This window comes from Cicer arietinum, chromosome 1, assembly GCF_000331145.2.
Source record: "Cicer arietinum cultivar CDC Frontier isolate Library 1 chromosome 1, Cicar.CDCFrontier_v2.0, whole genome shotgun sequence".
Taxonomy (NCBI): Eukaryota; Viridiplantae; Streptophyta; class Magnoliopsida; order Fabales; family Fabaceae; genus Cicer; species Cicer arietinum.
In genome coordinates, this window is record NC_021160.2 from 43,485,849 (window position 1) to 43,501,173 (window position 15,325).

The following is a 15,325-nucleotide window of genomic DNA, read 5'->3' on the forward strand; positions in this document are numbered from 1 at the left end:
TGATGCCCTTTTATAAGTCGGTAGTACCGAGTATCGAACTCAAGAATTGCGTTTTACTATCAAATTAAAATTAATTACTAAAATTGAACAAAAAGTTTCCAAGTTGATTGAAATAATATTTAAAATTAATAACAGTAATAAAATTGATCATTTATAATAAGCAAAATGTGAGGGATGAGTTTCACTTCGAATCCATCCTTGGTGTCTAATTTGATCCTAGTTATTGAATTCCTTTATTGAATTATTATCGAATTCTCTTTATTATACTGGCCCTAATGTCTTAGTGACAAAACCTTTAACTCCAAAGTAACCCCTAATTCCTTAGTGGATTTAAGATTAGAATTAAGTATTACCGTACATGAATTTTCATGTTAAACTATTGTCTCTGCAACTAATTTAATTGGTTTCATGACCTGAATCTATCCGTAGACTACGAATTCATGAATTTCTTATCTCAAGCATTCGTAAAGTCCACTTCCGTTTCAAAATACAAATCATTGAACATTTGAATGTTGATCAAGCAATAAAAAGCATTAAGCACAAACATGAGAAAAATAATTCAATAAACTCATTCATCTAAATAGAAATCAAATTTGAAAAATAAGGGTTTCATCTTGTTACACTCATCCCTAACAAATAGGGTTTAGTTACTCATGACAGAGATAGAAAAGATAGAGATTAGAGAAGAATTACAAGAAAGGTCATGAATGATTCTTGATAAAACTGCTCCAATGGTGTTAGAAACAACCGTCTTTGAGTTTTTATGCTAAGGCACAAGTCTCTCAACTTCCCAATAGTCAAAAAGATGCCTAAACAGTGAAAGTTTGCGTTTTTAATTAATGTTGTCGCGTCCATGCGCCCCAGGCGCACGCTGGCAGTGCTGAAAGGCAAGAGATGCGCCTCAGGCGCGACTGTTGCGCTTCAGGCGCACATCATCTGCTATATGACCTATACTGCATTCGGACATTTACAACTCTAGATATGGCTGAAATCCTTCACATAGGTCACGTTGATTTCTCACCAAAATTCAGCACTGCACTAAAACAAAACGCAATTTAAAATTACAAAAAAATCCCTACTTAATCAATGAAATGAAAACACAAACATTTTATTACCTTAAAGAACAAAAATAAACAAAATATATCAAATAACTCCTTAATTTAACCAATAATTAAAGATAAATAAGACTAAAACAATGAAAAATATGCATATGATGAAGATTTATCACATCCCAAACTTAATCTATTGATTGTCCCCAAGCAACAATTAATTTCTCAAACTCAAACTTGGTACAGTTAAACTCAAACTTAAACTCAATTTCTTAAATCAAATCAAACTCAATTATCAAAGTTCCAGCTGCTTCAAAACATTTATCATGCTCCATGGTTGCTTACGAAAAAAAAAAAAACACAATTTGTATACTTTAGCATTCATTCATCAAGTTCAACTCTCTCTTCACACAATCTCACCAAAATTTCTCTCAAGTGTTTAACAAGGGTTATGAATTTATCACTCAAATTTTAGAACATGCATCACGCTACCATAGGCTTTAAAAAATTATAGTTAGCAACCACAATGCAGCAAACACATACACTTTTGGAGAACTTTCGGGTTGCAATGGGACTTAGGTAAGAGTACGACATTTTGAAATAGTAGGCTTTACTACTTGGATTTAGGCATACATTTTCAAATTATTCTACCATGTTTTATTTTTGTTCACCTTTTCATTGTGGAGATTCTCAAACATTGACAAAAGAACCAAGAAGATATTATTTATCAAAGTACACAAAATATTTTTTTTTTTGTGAGAATCACCACCCCAAACTTAAAAGGTTGCTATCCCATGAGCAACCCCAAACTTAGCACTTTATCAAGACAAGAATTTTTTTTTTTTACCTAACTTCACATAAGGTGATTTAATTAAAGTTAGGTCTTTGGCTTATAATGTGGCTAGTGACCGAAATAAAAGGGAAAGGCTCAAATGGGCTAGCAAAGGGTAAAAGTTGTATAGGGTAATTAGAAAGGCACAAACAACCAAACAAAATTGCCCCAGTATATGCATAAATTACAAGTGATGCAAGTCAGAAGTAGTGTAAGTTCTGAACGGATAACACATGTCTGGATAATCACACAACAAATGATTAAAGTGTTTAGGCCCAAAAGCTCACAATTAGGATAATAAGAGAGAGTGTGAACAATTAAAATAATGTCAAACATGCCACTGAAAAGTTAAAATTGTATTTTTGAAAAATTGATGGCATATTAGCCTTCTACAATCACTTAGTAATAAAAAATGTAGCATTAGGAAGACTTGTCGACTTGAGCAATAACATAATCTAAGAAATAGAATTTAACTTTCGAAATCCCAAATAGAGAACTTAAGATCAAATGCAAGTTATTACAACTTCTTCATCATAGTACACATTTAGTGAAAGGAAAAAATAAGGAAAATAATAATAATAAAATAAAATAAAATTCGACAATTGAAATAAGAAAAAGAAAAAAAAACAAAGAAAGAAAAAAAAAAAGGAAAGAAAACTTCTCTCAGTTTAGTAATTCAAGGGGACTTGTTTAGGTCCTCCACTCCTATACCACTATGGTCGCCTGTATATTGGTGATGTGAAAATAAATCAGCATAAAACATGCCTCCTAGTGTCTGTTGAGAAGAAGCGAAGGCTCGATACAGATTGGTCATCCCCAGTTCTATTCTGGTTTGTCCATCTCGCCGATCGATCATCAATTGTTCCATCATAGTTTCCAGTCTGCCACATATTTCCTCGGTGGAGAGCTCTGATGGATGTGGAGGGTGGTGATGTGGTTCCTGTGGTTCAGTATTTTCCTCTGCCGTCATCGCTGCTTGTGGGGCACCAGGATAGTCTGCCAGAATCATAAAGTGCTTTTCTATCCACTTAGCAGTGATTGGAGTAGCAGGTTTCACCATTTCTTCACCCTGTTTAGGTGATACTCTCACCTGCTCACATAGTTTACTTATCAGGGAAGCGTGATGGAAGTAGCCTGTCAGAGGATCAAGAATTGTTGTCCCCCAAAGATCATGAGCTAGTAACATGCCCATATTAATTATGTCGCCTTTTATGATAGAAGTTAGTAGACATGCTCTCTGAAATGTTATATCTGACACATTCGAACATGGTAGTAGCGTATGATGAACAAAGGTACTCCATGCTTTTGCAATTGGGGTGAGATCCAATGAGCGCAGTTTCCTAACTAAGCCATCTCTATTTCGTATCCAATATGTGCCAGGTCTGCATAAAATGCGCAGGATCTTCTGAGTGTCTACTTTTATAATGTGGTCTTCCATAGCTTGAAAACGGCAATCCTTATAGTTCGGTAGACCAAAAAATTCATTGATGACTTGAGGCGTGAAGGGCATCCTTTTTCCCCTCACATAACTCACAAATTGATCATGTGGAAATGGTTTGTCAGACTTCAGATCAGAGGTATTGGAGAAGAATTTCACTGCTAATGATTTTCTCGCTGTGGTGACGAATGTGGTCAACTTCTCCCATCCTCTAGCAGCAATCATCGCCTGGATGTCAACAAATTCACCTGGCTTCCAACTTAAAATTTTTATCACTCACAAACTTCTTGACTGCAGGGAGTTTGGCATGAAACTCTTGTGTTTCCATGGTCTTGAATAAGAATGTATTGTGTGGTTGGGAGGAAGATGTATTTGCGATCTTATTTCATTTTGTTTTTTGTTGGATTGCCATTAGGTCCTGCAAAACAATTATTCACATCCAGAGTTCAAAATATTACAGGTTAGAGGTAATTAGTTTAAGCATGTGTCCCCTTGGAAAAATAACTACATCAATTTCCCTGAGTTTATCCAACAAAATTCTGAATGATAACAATGCATATAGATTGGTTGTGTCATTTTCTCAAACAGTTGGAGTGTAGTACAGATTTTGTGGTAACTAGGATTCAAAAGTGGTTGTGTCATTTTAACAAACAGGTGGAATGCAAGCATGAAATACATGAACAATCCACAGTCATAAGTGACGATTTCTAACATTAACACACATTCGATCTCAGACAACCAACATGCATGTATGAATTTTTTTTAATACTAGCACAAATTCAAATTTAAAGAACCCACATGCATCAATGAACAAGGAGGAGTTGATAGTAACAATTGGAGAAAACTTACTTGAGGATGGAAGAATGTTTGATAGGAGAGGAAAACTGAACTTTGTTGATAATGGAGGAAGGCTTGGAGAGGTAATAAAGATGTGTGTATCAGTTAACTCTTGTGGGAGGGGAGAGTTATGTGAGAAAACAAGGGTTTTAAACCCAGCAATGTGCTTCAAGCGCAAGGGACGCGCTTTAGGCGTGCGCTGACAGTAACAAAACACAGGAAATGCGCTTCAAGTGCAAGGGACGCGCCTCAAGCGCGTGCAAGCAGTGATAATTTCAGCTAAATGCACTTCAAGCACAGACGACGTGCCTCAGGCGCGTTGGCAATATCAAACTTCTGAGAAATGCACTTCAAGCGTTGAGGCCGCGCTTCAGACATGCGCTAACAGTAGCAAAATCTGAGATGCGCTTCAAGCGCTGAGGCCACACTTCAGGCGCGCGCTAACAACAGCAAAATCTGAGAAATGCGCTTCAAGCATTGAGGCTGCGCTTCAAGCGCAAATGATGCCAATCCGAATAGTAAAATCAATTCCCAACACATCTTTTTGATTCTTTGCTCATACCAAACATCAAGAACTAATACAACTAGCAGTTAAAAACTAAAATTGAAACCAAATAGAGTAAAATGAAACTGAAATGGAAAAAATACCGTGTGAAGGATACGAATTTGGGTTGCCTCCCAATAAGCGCTCGTTTAGTGTCTTGAGCTTGACATTCCACTCTTCAAGTGGTGATCAGATTGATGGACTCCATCAAGAGTTTTGACTCTACCCCTAAATAAGATTTGAGCCTTTGTCCATTCACCTTGAAGCTCCGATTTGAGTGTGTATCTTTCAACTCCACAACACCGTATGGAAATACTTTGATTGTCTTAAAAGGGCCCGACCATCTTGACTTTAGTTTTCCTGGAAACAACTTCAATCTTGAGTTGAATAAAAAAACTAGTTCTCCTTCTTGGAATTTCTTGAATTTAATTTTTTGGTCATGCCAGTTCTTGGTTTTTTCTTTATATATCTTGGTGTTCTCATATGCAAAATTTCGGAACTCCTCTAACTCGTGAAGCTAAAGAATTCTTGACTCACATGCCTTGACCAAGTCAAAATCCAAGTACTTCGTCGCCCAAAATGCTCGATGCTCCAGTTTGAGAGGCAAATGCCAGGCTTTACCGTACACGATTTGATACGACGACATACTAAAGGAGGTCTTAAAAGTTGTTCAGTAGGCCCAAAGTGCACCATCAAGTTTCGTTGACCAATCTTTTTGTGAGGCATTCACTATCTTTTCAAGGATTCGCTTAAGCTGTCTGTTGGATACTTCAACTTGCCCACTAGTTTGTGGGTGATATGGGGTTGCCACCCTATGACGTACATTATATTTCCTTAGAAGGTATTCTATTTTCCGGTTCAGAAAGTGAGTGCCCTCGTCATTAATCAAAGCTCAAGGCACGCCAAAACGCGCGAATATGTTCTTCTTGAGAAATGTGATGACATGTTTTGAATCATTGGTTGGAGTAGCAACTACTTCAACCCATTTTGAGACATAATCCACCGCCACCAAAATATAAATTTTTTTATATGAGGATGGGAATGGACCCATGAAGTCAATACCCCACACATTGAACACTTGTACTTATAATACAGGATTTTGCGGCATCTCATCCCATTTTGAAATGTTACCGATGTGATGGCATCGATCGCATTTCTTCACATAGTTGAATGAAGGGTTCATCCCATACATAGAATTTGGCATCATGGATAAACTTCTTTCGTTGTTGGTAAGTGAAATCAGATGGAATTGCCTCACCTACCTTAAAATTAGCAAAGTCGGCGAACCAAGGTGCCTTGGCAATAGCGAAGATGTGCTCATCAACAAATTGGTCTCGAATCAGTCTAATGTCCTTATTCTCATCAACTTTCTCCAATCGAGATAGGTGGTCATCTACAGTGTTCTCTGATCCCTTCTTATCTCGGATCTCAATGTTGAATTCTTGTAGTAATAGAATCCATCTAAGTATCCTTGGTTTCGATTCTTGCGTAGTAAACAAATACCTCAAGGTAGCATGATCAGTGTAAACAATAACTTTCGATTCTAATAAATAAGATCGAAACTTATCAAAAGCATAAACTACAGCTAATAATTCTTTTTCAGTTGTGGCATAATTGTGTTGTGCCAGATTTAAAACATGACTAGCGTAGTAGATTACATGCAACATCTTGTCTTTTCTTTGTCCCAAGACTGCCCCAATAGCATTGTCACTTGCATCAAACATGATTTCAAAAGGTAGTGATCAGTCAGGTGCAGTGATAATGGGAGCAGTTATCAACTTATTTTTCAAATTGTTAAAAGCATGCAAACAATCCTCATTGAATTTGAAAGGTGTGTCTTTCACAAGTAGGTTTGTAAGCGGTTTTGCAATTTTAGGAAAATCTTTTATAAATCTCCTATAAAATCCAGCATGGCCTAAATAGGTTCTAATGCCTTTTTCATTGGTAGGAGGGGGAAGTTTTTCAATAACTTCAACTTTGGCCTTGTATACCTCGATCCCCTTGTGGGAGATTCGGTGGCCTAACACAATTCCCTATCTTACCATAAAATGATATCTTTTCTAGTTTAGGACCAAGTTGGATTTTTCACACCTTTCTAATACAAGAGATAGATTAATCAAACAATTATCGAAATATGAACCAAAGACAGAAAAGTCATTCGTAAATACTTCGATATGTTTCTCAATCATATCATAGAATATGGACATCATGCACCTTTGAAACGTGGCAGGTGCATTACACACCCCAAACGGCATTCGTCGATAAGAAAACACCTCAAATAGACATGTAAATGTAGTTTTTTCTTGAGCCTCGGGTGCCACAGCTATCTGATTGTATATCGAATAGCCATCTAGGAAGCAGTAATACTCATGTCTGGCTAGCCGCTCAAGCATCTGATCAATGAAATGGAGCGGAAAATGATCCTTCCTCGTAGTACTGTTCAATCTTTTATAGTCAATACAAACTCTCCAGCTTGTAACCGTTCGTGTAGGAATTAGCTCGTTCTTTTCATTTGTGATGATGGTCGTTACACCCTTTTTTGGTACAACTTGGACGGGACTCACCCAAGATCTATCTAAAATGGGGTAAATGAGACTGACTTCTAAGAGCTTTACCATTTCTTTCCTAATCACTTCTTTCATTGGTGGATTCAATCGTTTTTGGGGTTGTACAACCGATTTGTGATTGTCCTCCATTAGGATTTTGTGCATACAAAAAGTTAAACTTATTCCTTTCAAGTCCTCAATGGACCAACCGATGGCCCCCTTATGCTTCCGCAGAATTCTCAACAACTTTTCTTCTTGTAACTCACTCAAGCTTGCACTAACTATGGTTGAATTCTTATCTTTTTCACCCAGGAATACATATTTCAAATGAGGAGGTAACTGCTTGAGTTCAATCAGTGGTGTATTTTTCTCTGAGCTCTTTCTAATGGAAAACTGGGTATTTGATGCTCCATTTCTTCGTTGACTATCGCATCTAAGATCTCGATTCGATTGCACCCTTCTCTTTCTTTTGAATGTTCCATGGCTTTTAGAATGTTAAAAGTGACGGTTTCTTCATTTACTTTTAAGGTTAAGGTGCCATCTGCTACATCAATCATAGCTCGCCCTGTTACTAAGAACGGTCTCCCCAAAATCAAAGGAATGTAATTGTCCTCATCCATATCTAGTACCACGAAATCCACTGGAAAAATGAACTTACCCACTTTAACCAACACATCTTCCACCACTCCATATGGATGTTTCATTGAGCGATCCACAAACTGTAACATCAGTTGTGTGTCTTTGACTTTTCCAATGCCCAACTTTTTGTATATGGAAAGGGGCATAAGACTTACACTAACCCCAAGATCACACAAAACCTTCTCAAAAGTTTTATTTCCAAGAGCGCACGGGATTGATAAGCTTCCAGGATCCTTGAGCTTCGGTGGCAGCTTCCTCTATAGTATAGCACTACTCTCTTCGGTAAGCATCACTATTTCAGCGCCGATTTTTCTTTTCTGCAATTTTTTAAAAACATCAAGAAATTTGCCGAATTGTTTTTCCATTTCTTCCTTTTTTAATCTTTGAGGAAACAGAAGTCGATTTTCTGGTGTTGGCAGTGTCTCCTTTTTTCTACGCCACATGTTCTTCTTCCTTTTCAAGAGCGATGTGCTCCTCAACTGATGTCGGGGTTACCATTTCCTCCGAGTGGGTCGAAGTTGAAGTACTTCCACTTTGTTTGGCTTTAGGTGGTACTTGTTCACTTACCTTACCATTCCTCGTTGTCACGACATTGACATTATTTCGCGGATTTGGAACTATGTCACTAGGCATATTTCTAGGCGCTCTTTATGCCATTTGTTGAGCAAGTTGATCCAATTGGGTCTCCAGATTATTTATTGATGCAGAGTGGTTTTTCTGGATGGCTCTTGACTCTTCAATGAAAGAACTTGTGTTTGCTACTAACTTCTCAATAGCACTCTCCCAAGCAGGTTTTCGAGGTGGAGCCTGATTTGCTTGAGCTCCTTGATGACCTTGAGATCCACCCTGTTGATCTTTCCACGAAAAATTTGGGTGATTTCTCCATCCAGAGTTGTACATACTAGAGTAGGGATTACTTTGCTTCCCGTTATTACCCACAAAATTCACCTCTTCTAGTTCTTTTATATCATTTTCATCCAGTGATTCACAAGCTCCATTTTTATGTGCTCCCCCACAAAAGTCAAAACCAGTATGTTTCAATAATTTGACAGAGGTCACTTGGGTTGTATAATTAGAGCTACCATCCCTTTCTTTATCTCAGCGGCGATAACATCTTCTATCTGTTTTGAGAGCAACCTGCCTCGAGCCAACCCAACATCAATAACATTCAGTTCCAATATACCACTTGTTGACCTTCCACCTCTATCATACAACATCGTTTGTTCATTTGATGCCATGATCTCAATAATTTTTCGTGCTTCTGATGCGGTCTTGTAATTCAAAGAACCCCTGCTGTAGCATCCAACATAATTCTCGTGTTAGGCCTCAAACCGTTACAGAATATCTGCATATGAGCAATGTCGTCATAAGCATGATTGGGGAATCCTGCTAGTAAACTCTTGAACCTCCTTTAAGTGTCAAGAAGAGGTTCTTCTTCTTTCTATTTGTAACTAGAAATCTCTTGCCTCTTTCTAACGAACACAGCTGGGGGAAAGTATTATTCCAAGAATTTATCTTCAAGGTCATCCCATGTGGTGATGTTATCGGCATGAAATGAATTAAGCCACTCCTTAGCATCATCTTTCAATGACAATGGAAATAATTTCAACCTCTTGCCTTCTTCAGAACAAAATCACCCAAAACCTCTTCTTCCACTCCTAACTAACTATCTTTCCCTTTGTCTCCTTTCTCGAGCCGCCTTTCGATTTGCTTTTGCAGTTTTTTCGATTTCTGGATCAAAGATAAGTTTCGCTGAGGACTGGCCTCGCATTCAAGGTTAGACAAATTGTGAGTAATGAAGAGTTTTAAAAGAAACAACAATAATAATTAAAATAAAAACAAAAATTTTATTGCAGAGCAAAAAATTTCAATTAAGTAAATAAATTAAATTCAATAGTGATATGGCAATCCACGGCAACGGCGCCAAAAACATGATAGCGTTTCAGCAAGTGTACTGAATCGTTGCAAGTAATAATAAAACGGTAGTAGTGAGTGTTGAACTCAAGGATTGTGTTTTACTATCGAATTAAAATTAATTACTAAAATTGAACAAAAAGTTCCCAAGTTGATTGAAATAATATTTAAAATTAATAACAGTATTGATGTCTAATTTGATCCTAGTTATTGAATTCCTTTATTGAATTATTACCGAATTCTCTTTATTATTCTTGCCCTAATGTCTTAGTGACAGAACCTTTAATTCCAATGTAACTCCTATTTCCTTAGTGGATTTAAGATTATAATTAAGCATTACTGTACATGAATTCTCTTGTTAAACTATTGTCTCTGCAACTAATTTAACTGGTTTCATGACCTGCATATCCCAAGACTACGAATTTATGAATTTCTCATCTCAAGCACTCGTAAAGTCCACTCCCGTTTCAAAATATGAATCGTAGAACATTTTAATGTTGATCAAGCAATAAAAAGCATTAAGCACAGAGATAAGAAAAGTAATTCAATAAACTCATTCATATAAATAGAAATCAAATTAGAAAAATAAGGGTTTCATCTTGTTACACTCATCCCTAACAAATAGGGTTTAGTTACTCATGACAGAGATAGAAAAGATAGAAATTAGAGAAGAATTACAAGAAAGATCCATAAATGATTCTTGATAAAACTGCTTCAATGGTGTTAGAAACAGTTGTCTTTGAGTTTCTATGCTAGGGCACAAGTCTTCCAACTTCCCAATAGAAAAAAAAATGCCTAGAAAGTGAAACATTGCGTTTTTAATGAATAATCTCGTGTCCACGCGCCCCATGCGCAGAAAACGCGCTTCAAGCGCACGCTGGCAGTACAACATCTACTGTCTAACTTATACTACATTTTTCTCCTCTTTCGAGTATTAATGTGGTTCCGGTTTCTTTATGAAAGTTGTAGCTATGGACATTAGCTTTCGTTTGCACGTAGTTTGGAATCCAATTGCACGTAGTTTGCACCGTTTTCAAATAGATTTTTTTACAATTAAAATATTTATAAGCTTGTTATAAAATGCACACAGAGTTTAGAGGAAATTATTCGAACATAATATATTATTTTACACTTTTAAGTATAACATATGTTCTTACATATATACTCTCCTTCTAAAGTAAAACTGATATATTTGTATGACATTTTAAATTTCTAAACCCGCAAACCCTGCTGTGACATAAAATATATATATATATATATATATAGTATTTCTCTCTATTGTTGAAGTATAATCATTGGTTTATGCATTACTTTTAATAAAAATATTTATAGCGAGCATATTGTTTTTTAGTTTTGTTTTGTATATAGTTGTATTTTATGTATTGAAATGATGCGATGTGATAAAGTTTTTTGATTTTTTAGATGTTGAATTATTTAAAACTAAATTACAATTTTAAGTATTCAAAAAATTTATCATCAAAAGGTTTCTTTATGAGTTTCCTAAATTTATAATATAGCTTTTATGCTTCTGAAATTAAAAATAATATAGCAGTAACTACAAAATATGATAAATAAAAGAAATTTAAAAATCTTAACACACTTTGCATACGGATCTTTCAGTTGTCTTGGATATTCGTAAGGTTTATGGAGTAATTGTTTAGAAAGCATTGCTATACGTTGAGGTTTGTTTGAAACCTCTATATATTTTAATAATTTGTACATTGATAATATATGTTTAAATTTAGAGTTTTATAGAGATAATAATATTGGTTTTTTTTATCATAAACACATAAAGATCGATCGCCCATGTTATTTGTTCTTATGATTGAGTTTTGAAAGGACACGGTGATACATGAGAACCAACATACTTATATATAAACAAACATAAAATAAAATATATAAAAAAACCCACATATGACAGGAGATATAATACAAATACATAATGAAATAAAATAAGAAAATTGTGCGATACACAAACACCCATGCAATAGTAAAATCATCCATTCAAGCCAGACGGGTCTTATTTAGAAGATATAAGAAACAAACTTTATCATGACAAGATCTAGCTATTATTTATTAATGACCCGTAGAATGCGTTTTAAATAACTACTAGGTAGCTAGATAGCTAGATAGTAATTAATTATCCTGATTTAGTGAGGAGTTCTTGTGCCTTTATCTCAAAGGAGAAAGGTTTTCCGTTGGGTGGAGGGGTTGCAGAGTCATTAGCATTCCAAATAAAAATGCCACGAAGTGATTCAGCATCGAGGAGATCGATAACACCCTCAAGGAAGTCTTCTCGTGAAATTTTACCTGCGTCATCTGGATCAGTACTAGCTCCTGCCAGAAGTTTTTTAGAACCGTAGACGTCTGATAGACTAAGAAAGATATTTTTAAACTCATCCTTTGATTTGAGAGTCTCAAAGTAGAACTGATAGTCCACCCAATCAATATAATCATGGCGAGCCAAAAATAGTGTATGGTACTTGGAATTGACTGGTTTAGATGGAGCAATGGAAACCACATCGACAGATAGATCAGTATCCTCCTTGAGTCTCTTTATAACATCCCCCACACCAGAAGAGAAATCTCCACCATCGGATGTGATGTACTCATAGTTGATATCAATGCCATCTATTATGTTAAAGCTCCAAGGATCCTTGACTTCGTTGTATTGCTGGATGATCTTTTTGAGTGAGTTTACAGCATTGTCAGGCCATTCTACTTTTGAAGCAGGATTGAATGGATGTTTATCACCACGACCACCGATGCTTATTACAACCTTCACATTTTTATGATTTTGCTTGAGTTCCTTCACTTTTTCAGGACTGAAGAAATGAACGTTCCAACTGGGGTTGAAAACTCCTGTGCCTTTTCCACTATCATCGTAAGTCTCTGTGGCAAAGCCTAAAATGAAGTGGAATTGGTGGATCTTGGAGTTGATGATATCAGTTGGGAAATTATGTAAAGTGTCTGGATATGGCTTCACGCCAATGTATTCTCGAAAAATGATTGGCTTCACATCACTGTCTTTGATTTGACGAGAATCAGACATTGTGATAAAAATTTGAATTTGGATTGATCTCTTTTGTTGGTTTAGATATTTGTGGTATTGTTGGGTGAAATAAGCATCTCTTGATGCCCTTTTATAAGTCTACAAATGAAGTTGGGTTCAACTTTTTTATCTATATTTAATTAACAAATTATAATATAATATGATCAACAATTTAATACTTTTATTATTTTTTCAAACCCCATGTCATTGAGAGACGATTGGTCCCAATTTTGTATTTAGTTAAATAATTATATTGTATAATTAATTTTAAAGCAGGGCCAAGCCAGTCAAACACAAACAACGAAGGAGGTGAGTTTTGAAATCATGTTAATAGTATAATATGAGTATATCAAAATATTAGAACCGCATCATAATCACTTTACGATATATCAAAATATTTAATTAAATAGTATCATACTATAACATCAAAGTCACTCAAGTAAAATAATCATCTCATTACAATATGCATCAAATCATCTAATTATTATTACCTTTGAAACACATCAATCACAACAAAACAATCACAAGGAAATGCAATGATATGCATGAGCTTAGACTCTACTTCACAATGTGGTACCATTCTAACTCTGAAGTACTTGGTTAGGAGGCTTGATACTATGCCACCATCCCGGTGGACGGACAATTCAAATTGGCCCTGTCCTCATAGATCCCCTCAACTCAACCCGAGACACATATACGTGACAGTCGAGGTAAACGTGTGTTGCGTGGTAGCTCCCGACATTTGGAGTGCTACCTCCAAGTCACCTAGGAATTCCCCACCCGAATACCTCCAAGGTCTAACAATCTTGCCTTAAGGCTCGACAGCAGACCGCCACGATCAGGCTCATTCAGTTGTACTTCCTCGGAATCACTAGGCTTGTCAGACCCTACCTATATGATGACAAAATAATCTCCACTTCACAAATTCACAATATATATTTTCTCCCCTTGTTGGTATATGGTACTCCATTAATACCGTCATCTCAGACACAATTTGAAATCGCAATATTCTCATCACAATTTATAGAATCACTATCATCAATCATATAGCAACACCTATATTCATCACAAAATTTTCACATCACCATTATTAATCATACATTATCATCATTACATATAATTATCACAACACATCTATTTTTATTGTAACATCATTTAAACTCATCTAATCAAACATATGCATAAAATTAATTCAACAACCAATATCACAATAATATCACACACCACACTTTTAAAGAAATTAAATCAAATATCACAATAATATCAAATGCCACACATTTAACGAAATTAAATCAAATATCACAATAATATCAAATGCCATACATTTAACGAAATTAAATCAAATATCACAATAATATCAAATGCCACACATTCAAACAAATTAAATCAATCAACACCCTACAAATATTTCTATTCTATATTTTAATCTCACAATTTCCATATTTTCACATTAATTAATTTATCCCTCAAAGGGCTACTGCCATACATAGCGAGCCCCGGATGAATCGTTGAGAAATACAGTTTTCTCGTTCATATCACAATATATTACCCTCATGAATTCAAACACTCGCTCACCCCTTACCTTATTTCGACAATTTCACCTATGAATATGATTTGACGCCCAAACAGTCTTTGCTCTTTGACTATTTGTCCTTCAATCGATCTAACTCGATAGTTTATGGGTAAACGTCAAAAATAAATTATGAGGAGATATTCTAAAAACTAAATTTGAAAATCGGCCAAATAAAATTACCATAAATCAGAAAACCAATCAGTGGATAATATAGCCACTTTTCACACGGTCGTTTTGACGTTAGTTTCACTCAAATCGGACTTACGTTGCTCTTTGACTCTTTGTCCTTCAATCGATCTAACTCGACAGTTTATGGGTAAACGTCAAAAATAAATTATGAGGAGATATTCTAAAAACTAAATTTGAAAATCGGCCAAATAAAATTACCATAAATCAGAAAACCAATCAGTGGATAATATAGCCACTTTTCACACGGTCGTTTTGACGTTAGTTTCACTCAAATCGGACTTACGGTGAATGAGAATGATGCAAAATAACGAATTCTACAAACGAAGAAGTCGAGTATTTTAGAGAGAAATTGAGGTTGTTAAAAATCTGAAAAATTATGTTTAATTGATGAGTTAAATGAATGAAATAACATACTCAAATTTGGGTGAAAATGGAGAAAGTTTTCTGGAACATCGCCGGTGTCAAACGATAGGGTTATTGTTGTGTTTCCTCGTTGGCCTTACGGCTGCCCTTCCAACTCCTTCTCTTTTTTGTTTGTTTTATTTTATTAACAATTAGAGTTCATACATGAGTCAAACTCATTGGTCCCTTTTTTTATATATTTTTATTTTGCTAAAACAAAATTAATAATTATTTAATCTCCTATTTAATATCCTTCCAAACATAGTTTTCCAAACATTACTAATATTTTATAAATTGGAGTAATTAAAAT

General features: G+C 35.5%; 1 protein-coding gene across 1 annotated transcript; it reads right to left on the reverse strand.

Moving 5' to 3' along the window:
• Positions 1-11,782: 11,782 nt before the first annotated feature.
• Positions 11,783-12,931, reverse strand: LOC101499824 (chitinase 2-like). Its single transcript, XM_004488609.4, has one exon. The coding sequence runs from the start codon at positions 12,849-12,851 to the stop codon at positions 11,940-11,942; it is 912 nt and encodes a 303-aa protein (XP_004488666.1). The 5' UTR covers positions 12,852-12,931; the 3' UTR covers positions 11,783-11,939.
• Positions 12,932-15,325: the final 2,394 nt, after the last annotated feature.